Raw genomic sequence first — 12,527 nt, 5'->3', positions numbered from 1 at the left:
AAATCCAGAGCAACAATTAGATTCTTTTGAAAAGACTGTATACCCCATGTGGGTAATCAATTTCTTATTAAGTTGCTAATATAACCATGTAAGAAAGATTGAGTTAATGAAAACTTTGAAATAAGATGCTTGAAAAAGCATTTAAAAACAAAATATATGAGTTCACATCATGGCTCAGTAGCAGCAAACCCGACTAATATCCATGAGGATGTGGGTTTGATCCCTGGCCTCGCTCAGTGGGTTAAGGATCTGGCATTGCTGTGAGCTGTGGTGTAGGTCTCAGATGTGGCTCGGATCTGGTGTTGCTGTGGCTGTGGCCAGTGTCTGTAGCTCCAATTCAACCCTTAACCTGGGAATTTCCATCTGCCATAGGTGTGGCCCTAAAAAGACAAAACAAAACAAAACCCAAAAAACAAAACAAAACAACGAAAAACTAAAGAATAGAAAGGCAAATTGGTTAAAAGGCTTGGAAAAAAGGCAAAGGCTTTTTTCTCCAAAGAAGATATAAAATGGCCAAAGAGGAGTTTCCGTCGTGGCTCAGTGATTAACAAATCTGACTAGGAACCATGAGGTTACGGTTCAATCCCTGGCCTTGCCCAATGGGTTAAGGATCTGGTGTTGCCATGAGCTGTGGTGTAGGTTGCAGACACAGCTCAGATCCCGAGTTGCTCTGGCTCTGGTGTAGGCTGGTGGCTACAGCTCCGTTTAGACTCCTAGCCTGGGAACCTCTATATGCTACGTGTGCGGCCCTAGGAAAGACAAAAAAGACAAAAATAAATAAATAAAATAAAATAAAATGGCCAAAGAGCACACGAAAAGGTGATCAACAGCATGAACCACTGGGGATATGCAACTCAGAACTGCAGTGAGCTACTCTGTCACAGTGCTGTGGATGGCTATAACCCAAAAGAGAGAGAGGCAAAAGTGTTGGCGAGGATATGGAGAAATTGTAACCCTCATACACTGCTGGGGGGGAGGGGTAGAATGTAAAATAGTGCAGCCGTTTTGGAAAACAGTTTGGCAGTTCTTCAAAATGTTACACATGGAATTTCCATATGACCCAGAAATTCTACTCCTAGGTAATTCTACTCCAAGAGAAATGAAAGCTTATATTCTCACAAAAACACATACGCAAATGTTCCTAGCAAGGTTGTTCATAATAACTAAAAAGGAGAAACAACCCAAGTGTCCGTGAACAGATTGATGAGTGAATAACAAGTTGAGGTAGGTCCATGCAATAGAATATTGTTCAGCGATAAAAAGGAATGAGGTAGTGATACATGCTACAATATGGATGAACCTTGAAAACATGATGTTAAGTGAAATAGACTAGTTACCAAAGGCCACATATTATTTGATTCTATTATTATATAATGTGCAAAATAAGCAAATATTAGAGACTGAACATAGGTCAGTGGTTTCCTGGGGCTAAGGATTGGAGGAAGGAATATAGGGGCTGAATGCTAATGGGTACTGAGTTTCTTTTGGGGGTGGTGAAAATATTCTAAAAGTAGATGATGGTGATAGTTACACAAGTCTGTCTATACTAACAACCCCTGAGCTCGATATGCAATATGGGTAATTTAGGAGTTTCTTCTGTGGCCCAGTGCATTAAGAGTCCAGTATTGCCACAGCTGTGGTATAGGGAACATCTATATGCTGTGGGTGCAGCTTAAAAAAGAAAAAAAAGGGATGAATTTTATGGTATATGAATTATATCTCAAGAAAGCTGTTTTTGTTTTAAATTAGTCTCATGAAACTATTACATTTATTAAATGAATTGATTAAAAAAAAAAAAAAACCCAAGGTAGTTTTTCAAAAAAGCCAGAGAAACCCATTGTCTTTCTGCCTCTGTAACAAGAGCCTAAGAGTCTCCTGGGACTGTGGAAGGCTCTCTGGGAGCTACAGGCACTGGCAGTTTGTGTGGCCCTAGGCTCTGAGCACAGTCCTAGGTCCTGGTGTATGGCTTTAGCCACATCTGCCAGTGACTTGTGCAGGTTATAATCAGAGCCAGCCTGTTAAGGACATTTCTTCTAGTGTGTATTCCTCTCAGCTAGAAAAGTGTAGATTTTTCAGTCCTGTCCTTCCAAATCCAGCTTCATAGTGTTTTTCAAAGGACTTTAGAAAGTACCAGTGTCAGAGCTCCCGTCGTGGCTCAGTGGTTAACAAATCTGACTAGGAACCATGAGGTTGCAGGTTCTATCCCTGGCCTTGCTCAGTGGGCTAAGGATCCGGCGTTGCCGAGAGCTGTGGTGTAGGTTGCAGACTCGGCTCAGATCTCGTGTTGCTGTGGCTCTGGCGTAGACCAGCAGCTACAGCTCTGGTTAGACCCCTAGCTTGGGAGCTTCCATATGCCATAGGAGCAGCCCTAGAAAAGGCAAAAAGACAAAAAAAAAAAAAAAAAAAAAAGAAAGTACCAGTCTCATGAACACCTGGCACTTACTGAGTACCATACACTATATTAAGCACCAAACCAAGATGCAGAGGTGATGATGCTCTCAACCTTTAGGTATCCATGCTGTCCTTCTTTGGGGTCTGTGACTGCCTTAGTGATTTTTTCCCCCAAATAATGGGAATTCTTGACCATTTCTTTGACCCTCTACTAATATGTGCCCCCCTCCCACCTCGCCCCAAATATGGCTATAAGCTTACAGAGACTTTTTTAAATTCAGGGAAAGTGTGTTAAAATTATTGTTTGAAAGGATCATCAACGTTCTTAAAGGAAACAAGTATCACCTTTAAAAGAAGTGTATGATAAGGGTAATTATTCTTTCATGAGGAGATTAGTAAAGGCTTTAGATAATGCACTGAACTTCTGATGAAGGGCCAGAATCCAGTACTAAGAAGAGATCACTCAGCAAGGCACTAAACTTGTCACATCTGAGCCTTACCTGCCTCAGCTGTAAAATAATATGCTGTAAGAATGAACTGAAGGATTCAACAAGTCAAATCTCATATTCACAAGACTCTAGATTAAGGCCCCATAAAGGCAAGTGAAAATGATTCTTATCCCCACGCTCTTTGGAAGACAAATCATTACATACATGAAAATGGATTTTATCACAGTTTTAATACATTGCAAATTGAATAACACATTGGTTATTTTATTGTAAAATAGGATGGCAGTTATGTTCAGGGCTTTTTAATAAAACAATATTTTTTTCCTTTCAGCTGTTATAAGATTATAGGGCTTTAGAGGCAAATAGCATGCATTTGTTTGTAACTAATAAAATCCATATAATTAGGATCTAGGTACAAAAGAGACTGAAAAATTTTGTAGAATCATGTGGACAGTAGAGAAAAGGAAAGGTATACAAACTACAAAAGAAACTTATAACCTTGAGGATTTGTTAGTTTCATTTTAGGCAGTAAATTCCTAGATGTGTGGATAATTTGGTTTGTACATAAATAAAACACAAGTGAAGCTAGTTTTGGTCTGGAGTGGTTATGTTGTGTTATGTTCTGTCCCAAACAATCCTGTCGCATCATGTATTGTTTTTCTTTCTTTCTAGACAGATGAACAAGCCATGCTAGAAGATACACTGGTTGCACTATTTGATTTGGAAAAGGTTTCTTTTTACTTTAAACCATCAGAAGAGGAACCACTGGTTGCAAGTAAGTAGTTAGATATTTCATGTGTGCCTTATAAAATTTCTTTGTCATCAAACAAATAGGTATAACTTAGATATGAATATATTTGATATGCAGTTTGGGTTGTTTTACATAAAATATTGTATTTAGGGTAAAATTTAGGGTAATAACCACCTAAGAGAAGTGATGGAAAGTACATAATAATAAAATCTCCAAGTAATTTTAAACTTTGATTTGTATCTATTAGTTTGATCTCCAGAACTTCTCTGGAGTGTGGGCATCCATCAAATTTTGCGCTAGTCAAGATTTTTTTCTTTCTTTTTTTTCTCTGTTATTGTGGTAAAATATACATACTGTAAAACTTAGCAGTTAAGCAATTTTCAGTGTATAATTCAATGGCGTTATATGTTCATTCAAAACGTGCTGCTATTTCTATCATCCATCTCCAGAACTTATCCATCCTCCCAAGCAGAAACTCCATACTCAATTAGTGACTTCCCAACCCCCTTCTGCAATCCCTGATAACCTCTGTTCCACTTTTGGTCTCTGCATTTGCCTATGCTGTGTACCTCACATAAGTGGGATCACAGGACATAGAAAGCAGATCCTTTCTGCTTTTTTTTCTTTTTTGCTTTTTACGGCTGCACCCACAGCATATGGATGTTCCCAGGCTAGAGGTCTAATCAGAGCCATAGCCGCTGGCCACAGCCACAGCCACAGCCACGCCAGATCCGAGACATGTCTGCGACCTACACCACTGCTCATGGCAACACCAGATCCTTAACCGACCGAGCGAGGCCAGGGATTGAACCTGCAACCTCATGGTTCCTAGTTGGATTCATTTCTGCTGCGCCAAGTTGGGAACTCCCTGCTGCTTTTTTCACGTCAAGATTTCTTTTTAAATAAAAGGACCGCCTAATATTTCTGGCTGTGCAGATGATCTCTGTGTCTTTCAAAACTTTTACTCACATATATAACCATGACATGGCAAAATTGCCTGAACTGGGTTTCCACGGCTCATCCTCAGTTGATCCTGTGGAGAATGTGTTAGCAGGCAGTGAAAACAAGTACTTAGGGCCAAGAAAAAACAGAGACCTGAGTTAGACTCACGTTATATAAAATTTAGATACAAACCAATTAAGAAAGACATTATAATTGATCTAGAAATCATTGATAAAATGTATAATTTAAAAGAGTAGACACATATTCTACATTTTTGCCAGCTTAAAAATTAAAAGTAAAAATTATTTTATCCAAGTGTCAAAAACTTTAATATGTGCAAATATAATCACATTACCTATGCAGATTCAAACTCTTCACCCTATACAATTTCCAAGATGGTGAAACCTTTTCCTCTCTTGCGCATTATATCTCCAGCATCCAAGAGGGTGCCTGGAACAAAAGGGCAATCGTTTTTTCAAGGAAATAAATGCACAGATGTCACTTAAGTGGATACAGTGAAGCAGGTAAAAAGGTTTTCTGATTATAGAAGTAGAAGGAAAAACAAACTTGGCGTGAAGAATGAAGAAGAATTTCAACAGAATTTCAACAGAATTTGCTTGTCTCTAGTGTTGCAAAGAAGTTGCTTTATGAATTGAATTGAAAGATTGAAAAGTGTCCCTTTTGTTTAGCAGTTGGCCATCAAGAAACCTCACAAAAGCATTGTTTTAAAAGTACGCATTCAGAGAAATAGCAATACCCAGGGAGGTGATCTCTATATCTTTTAGTTTCTGCAAATTATCATCATTTATTTATCATTTCAACATGGTCACAAATAGCTCTAAAATGTGCCCATCAGTCCAAGAAATCTTTAGAAGCTTGTTATTTTTCTCTTTCTTATCTTTTTAGAAGTGTGACGATCCCATGTGTGGTAGAAGATCTAGGTGTCTTCAAGGCTGGGAAAAATGTTTTTATTTATTTTCACGTTTCCAGTGTCTAGTACAATAATTAGGGACAGAGTAAACATTCATTAATCTGAGATCTAATAATGATATTCATATATTAAAATTTTCTTAAGTGCCCACTTATGACCAAGCACTAGTCTAGGTGTTGGATACAATAGAGAAATGAACAGAGATAAATAATAGTTGAGATAAACAAATTAATTTGGTAATAAATTGAGACACTAATACGAATGCATGAAGAGAAATAGAAAGGAACAAAGGATGCAAATGAAGAGACAGGGGAGAGGTTGCTTATGTGTAACTAGGGAGGAAAACTTGCCTGAGGAGAAGAGCGAAGACCAGAAACCAGTTATACAGGTAGAGTCATCCCTCGGGAATTGGTTCCAGGAACCCCTTGGTTACCAAAATCCATGGATGTTCATGTCTCTTATATAAGATGGCATAATATTTGCATAAAGCCCACACATATCCTCCTTTGTGCTTTAAATGATCCCGACATTGCTTATAATACTAATGTCAATGCTACGTAAATAGTTGCTGGTCTGTAGCAAATTCAAGTTTTGCTTCTTGGAACTTCTGGAATTTTTTTTTTCCTAATATTTTTGACCCATGGTCGGTTGAATCTGTGAATCTGTATTTGAGAGAAGAGTGTTCCAGACTCACTGGAACAGCAAGAGCTGAGACTCCAAGGTGGCAGCGTGTGTAGCACACTCTCAGGGTAGCAGGGAAGCCTGTGTGGCTGGAGGGGAGAGAGGAAGGGAAAGGAGCAGAAGGCCAGACTTTTGGAAGAGCTTTGCCTTTCTGATTAAGCCATTGAGCAGGGGAATGACACGTAAAAGGTGGCTCTGCTGCTGTGTTAAGAAGATATTACTTGAGGGAAGGGCAGAAACCGAGAGACCGTTCAGGAAGGCCCTGAAGTGACCCAGGGGAAAGACAACTTGACCTTGAGGGTAGCTATGGTGATGGGAAACGTGGTTGATTCTGTATGTATTAAATTATGAGTGTAGAGAGAATAGAATTTTATTGACATTTCATCTCCACTGATACATGAGAGAGAACAAGAACATGAATTACAATGTTAGGGATGTAGGCTGTATTCCAGGGAGAATTTGTCTGGTAAAGGGGATTATTTGATAAGAATAATATTATCTGAACAAATTGTATGGTCTTCTGTGGGCAGGTATAAAATAGAATAGATTTTCATTTACTTGAATAATACAAGCATAATTTTGTTGAAGGCAGAGAAACTCTATTTTTACAACATAACCTAATGTTTTCTCTTTTAAATTTTGCCGGAGGAACCATAAGCTCACAGGAGTACTGTTTTCCATGGTTTAGATATGATTTTAGTGGTGAATGGTCTGTTGAGTAAACTGGAGATGAACCAATATTTTAAGCTTGGTAAAATACTTATTGCATAGCCATTATGAGATATTTAGCTTTGGAATATTAAGAATATATTAAATACTAAAGATAATTAAGACCACATAAGTAGTATTAGTATTACTACATTAGTATAAATGTAGCTATGAGAAACACAAAAACTATGCCATACTTATTTATTTCCCCAAAGCATAACCTCAACTTCTGAAATTAGTTCCCTAGCAAAAGGTCAGTTCCAAGGCTACCTTGCTAGGTAGTCCAAGCAAATTGAAAATGTTTTGGCGAGAATATAGTTATCACTTTCGGTTGCTTCAGGAAAGAAGAGAATTATTTATACCCAAGAGTCATCACATCTTATTGAAGTGGTGTAAGAAAACTAGAGCTTTATTATTATTTGCATGTGATTTGATCTTTCTAAAGGCCTAGAGACAGAGGAGTCAGATTGATTAATTAATATGCATCCCTGTAATGAAGACTAGTTGGCTGTGTGTCTTTGAGGGAAGGACTGGGTACAGAGAAGAGGAGCCATGAAGAATAAAGTGAACACTGGATCTTGACATCAAGAAACCTGGGTTCAAATTCTGGCTCCATTCTCATCTGCAAACATGAGAACATTAGCTTTCCCTGCCTCATGGGGTTGTGAGACTTAGAGAATGCATTTACAAGTCTCTAGCAGTATATAAGCCTCATGATGGTATCCAGTAAATATTTGAATCTGTCCTCTTTGCTTTGTTATTTTGTATTCTTTTTAAAAATCTGCATTTAGCATTACCCCTAGTTTTATTTTTGCATTAAGGAATAATGAGATTGTGAAGAAATATGGCTTGCCAAGCAAATAGAACTCAAATATCTGGGTGAAGACATTTCATTTTCTTTGAACAAATAATTAAGTATATGTGATCTGCACTCCACAAGTTCTAGGGATATAATTTCAAGTAAAACAATGTCCCTCTTGGCATGGAGCTTAGCAACTAGTGAGAGATAAGAAGGAATAAGTGGGCAATGTGACCCACTTCAGTATAGGGAAAGTACGGGATACCTCCCATGTCATATTACGTAATTATGAAGGAAGAATGAATGAGCTCAATGCTTTGCTTTGTATATAATTACACTTATTTTGTGGAAAATCTTTATATTTTTGGAGAATAACAGAATGACAGCAGAACTTCCTCTTTTTAGTGATGAATACAGGTAATTTGATCGTCATTATTAGGGGAATGAATATATTTGAGCCTCCGCTTTTTCTGTCTGGTTGGTCCAGGCATTGTGCCTGGAACCAATCACCATGGTAAGACAGACAGACATTTCTCTGTCTTCATGGAGCTAACAGCCTACTTGGGAGACCACAAATAAGGAATCAACCAGAAAGATAAATAGAGCCATGATAAATTCTATGCAGAAAACAGATAATGTGTAAAGAATAAAGGTGAGCTGGCCCTTTACGTGTCACCAGAGAAGGGCTCTCCACAGAAGTAGCTTTTACGCTGACATCTAAGGACAAAAAAAGATCCAACCCTGCAGAGGCTCAAGGAAGAGCAATTCGGCCAAAGGGAACTAACAGCTTCTTAGTCAAAGATTTTTTCTCAAAATGCTCTGATCCATTCAGTGATGGAAGGGGATATATTTACAAGGATGGGAAGCTGCTTTAGAACTCGTCTCTAGAATGAATCCCTTTGTGGGTTGGAATCAGAGACTTTTTCTTCATGCTTGGGCAAGTTTTAACCTTTAAATTATCCTGCTTATCAAGTTTTGTTGTGTATGGTTTTCTTTTTTTTTTAATCTTTTTTTGTTTGTTTGTTTGTTTGTTTGTTTTAACCACGCCCACAGCATTTGGAAGTTCCTGGGCCGGGGAGCGAACCTGAGCAGTGAAGGTTTTGTTTTATGTAGTGGATAAATCTCCACAAATAAAAGGCAGTTATTTTCAAAACTGCATTATTATTCTCTTTTACAGCTGAAACAAATACTTTGAGGGAAACAGTCTTTTTGTTTGTTTGTTTGTTTTTGTCTTTTTGCCATTTCTTGGGCTGCTCCCGCGGCATATGGAGGTTCCCAGGCTAGGGGTCCAATCGGAGCTGTAGCTGCCAGCCTACACCACAGCCACAGCAACGCAGGATCCGAGCCACGTCTGCAACCTACACCACAGCTCACAGCAACGCCAGATCATTAACCCACTGAGCAAGGGCAGGGACCGAACCCGCAACCTCATGGTTCCTAGTCGGATTCTTTAACCACTGCGCCACAACGGGAACTCCAGGGGAACAGTCTTTATTCTTTCACATAGTACTCTTAGTTTTAATTGCATTTTAAGTTGAGTATACTCATGAGTTCCCATTGTGGCTCAGTGGTTAATGAACCTGACTAGTATCCATGAGAATGTGGGTTTGTTACCTGGCCTTGCTCAGAGGGTTATGGATCCAGCATTGCCGTGAGCTGTGGTGTAGGTCTCAGATGTATCTTGGATCTGGCATTGCTGTGGCTGTGGTATAGGCTGGCAGCTGTAGCTCCGATTAGACCCCTAGCCTGGTAACCTCCATATGCCACAAGTGCGGTCCTAAAAGGACAAAAAAATAAAAAATAAAAATAAATTAAAAAAAAAACAAATTGAATATACTTGATAATTTTCACTTGTAGTGTCTTATTTCCTAGGAGAGTATCTTTATTTCTTCTTTGCTGGCCCAATAATATGGAACTCCAACTGCTGCATTATTTTCCTTTTAATAACAGTATCCACTTGGAAATACAGAGAGAGATTAACTATATTCATGCCAAAGGGTAAAGATATGGAATTTAACAAAAATTAAAATAAATATGAAAGACATTGTATGAAAAGGGGAACTAGAAGAAATGAGTATTTAGTATATTTAAATCTGCATTTTCTTTTCTTTTTTTTTGGTCTTTTTGTCTTTTTAGGGCCACACCCTTGGCATATGGAGGTTCCCAGGCTAGGGGTTGAATCAGAACTACAGCTGCCGGCCTACACCACAGCCACAGCAATGCCAGATCCCTAACCCACTGAGCAAGGCCAGGGATTGAACCTGCAACCTCATGGTTCCTAGTCGGATTCGTTTCCACTGCACCATGACAGGAACTCCTAAATCTGTATTGTCTTTAGTGTTCATACATCATTTCTTTATTTTAGAACCAGAAAAAAAAGATTTTCCCAATCATTAAAATGCAGTTAATTTCCAACACTTCAACTGCAAAATTTATTTATTCTCTTTTTGCTAAAGCAAAATTCTTCAAGGCTCCCTTAAAGAAAATAGAAATAAAAATAAAATAAGCATAATTATGTAGCATAAAAGGGATTCACAGATGTTAATACAATGCCTTTTCTATTGATATGCAGAATTAGATACATTTAATAAAAAATCTAGAATCTGTGATCAGTAACAGTATTTAATCTTGAGCTCTGCTTTTATATGCAGTATTTTTGTTTTGTTTGCCCCTTTACATGTATACACATCCATTCTTTTTCAAATTCTTTTCCCGTATAGATTATCACAGAACATTGGGCAGTTTCCTGAGCTATACAGAAGGTCCCCATTGACCAATCATTCCATGTACCACAGTGTGCATCTGCCAATCCCAAACTCCCTGTCTGTTCCTCCCCAACCCCTGCCACCCTTGGTAACCTGTCCCCTTGGTAACCATAAATTTGTTTTCAAAGCCTGTGAGTCTGTTTCTGTTCTGCAATAAGTTTATTTGTATCCTTTTTTTATATTCTTCATGTAGGTGATATCATATGATGTTTATTTTTCACTGTCTGGCTAACTTCACTTAGTGTGATAATCTCTAGGTCCATCTGTGTTGCTGCAAGTGGCATTATTTCATTTTTTTTATTATGACTGAGTAATATTCCATTGTATACATGCCCCACATCTTTATACAGCATACATATGGGTCTTGTTTTTGTATCCATTCAGCCAGTTTATATCTTGTGGTTGGAGCATTCACTCCATTTACATTTATGGTAATTATTTATATGTATATTCTTACTGACATTTTGTTAATTGTTTTGGAGTTGTTTTTGATGGTCTTTTTTTTATTCCCATCTTCTTTTGTTCTTTTGTGGTTTAATGTTGTATTTGGATTGCTTTTCCTTATTTGTGGGTGTATCTATTGTACATTTTTGGCTTACAGTTACCATGAGGTTTTGATATATTTTACATATATGTGTATATAAATATACATATAAGAATTTTTTAAGTTATTGGTCTCTTAATTGCAAATGCATTTCCAATATCCTGCATTTGTACCCTCCACTTCTCAAGACTGTCGATTTTGATATCATATTTGTGTGAATGATTTCCTACCTTTACTGTATGTTTCCCTTTACTGGGGGAGCTTTCTCATTTGTAATTGTCTTGTTTCTAGTTGTGGCCTTTTCTTTCTACCTAGAGACGTTTCTTTAGATTTTGTTGTAAAGATGGTTTGGTGGTACTGAATTCTCTGGGCTTTTGCTCATTTATAAAGCTTTTTTTTTCTCCTTCCAATCTAAATGAGAGCCTTGCTGAACACAGCATGCTTGATTGTAGGTTTTTCCTTTCATCTCTTTAAGTATATTGTGACACTCTCTTCTGGTCTGTAGAGTTTTTGCTAAAAAAAATCAGCTGATAACCTTATCAGGGTTCCCTTGTACTTTGCTTTTCCCTAGCTGCTTTCAATATTTTCTCTTTGTCTTCAATTTTTGTCAGTTTGATTAACAGGTGTCGTGGAATGTTTCTCCCTGGGTTTCTTCTAAGTGGTATTGTGTTTCTTGGATTTGATTTCAGCTATTATTTTCTTGATAATATCTGAAAACTTTCCCTATGTTCCAAAATGTCAGCTTCTAAGAGAGCTCCCTATGTTAGGGAAAGTTTTCAGCTATTATCTCCACAAATATTTTTCTCCGGCCTTTTCTTCCTCTCCTCCTTTTGGCAGTCCTATAATGCAAATGTTGCTGTGTTTAAAGTTGTCCCAGAGTTCTTTAGACTGCCTCATTTCTTTTAATTCCTTTTTCTTTATTCTGTTCCATGTCAGTGATTTCCACCAGTGTCTCTTCCCTCACTTTTTCATTTTTCTGCCTCATGTGTTATCCTATTTGTTCCTTCTAGTGAATTTTTTATTTTGGTTATTGTGTTGTTCATCTCTGTTGTTTAACCTTTAAATCTTCTATTTCTTTGTTAAATGTTTCTTATAATTTATTGTTCTTTACCTCTAGTTTTTTCCCAAGACCTTGGATCAACTGTACTATCATTACTCTAAAGTCTTTTTTGTGTAGGTTGCTTATCTCCACTTCACTTAGCTGTTATTCTGGGGTTTTGTCTGGTTCCTTCATCTGGCTCATATTTCTCTGCCTTTGCATTTTGCATAACTTTTTGTGTGGTCTCCTTTTGGCAGGCTACAGGCGTGTAGCCTCTCTTGCTGCTGGTGTCTGCCCCCCTTGTAGGTGAAGTTGATATAGAGGCTTGTGGCAGCCCTCCTGATTGGAGGGACTGGAGCCTGCTCACTAGTTGTAGAGTTGAGTCTTGTCCCTCTGATGGGTGAGGCTTTGTCTCTGGGTATAATTAGGGGTGACTGGGAGGACTTTAGGCAGTCTGTTTGCTGATGGGCAGGGCTGTGTTCCCACCCTATTTTTTGTTTGGCCTGGGGCTACTCAGCCCTGATGGG

General features: G+C 38.1%; 1 protein-coding gene across 2 annotated transcripts in view; it reads left to right on the top strand.

Annotated features, from left to right (window-relative positions):
• The window catches only part of PREX2 (phosphatidylinositol-3,4,5-trisphosphate dependent Rac exchange factor 2), a 283,847-nt gene that overhangs the window by 191,516 nt on the left and 79,804 nt on the right, over window positions 1-12,527 (top strand). For both annotated transcript variants that reach the window (XM_021089269.1, XM_013996689.2), the window contains exon 33: window positions 3,513-3,615. In XM_021089269.1, the coding sequence (XP_020944928.1) occupies window positions 3,513-3,615 (103 nt within the window). The remainder of the gene's footprint in view (window positions 1-3,512; window positions 3,616-12,527) is intronic.

Source organism: Sus scrofa, chromosome 4, assembly GCF_000003025.6.
Source record: "Sus scrofa isolate TJ Tabasco breed Duroc chromosome 4, Sscrofa11.1, whole genome shotgun sequence".
NCBI classification, from domain to species: domain Eukaryota; kingdom Metazoa; phylum Chordata; class Mammalia; order Artiodactyla; family Suidae; genus Sus; species Sus scrofa.
This window is presented reverse-complemented; position numbering and strand designations above follow the sequence as displayed.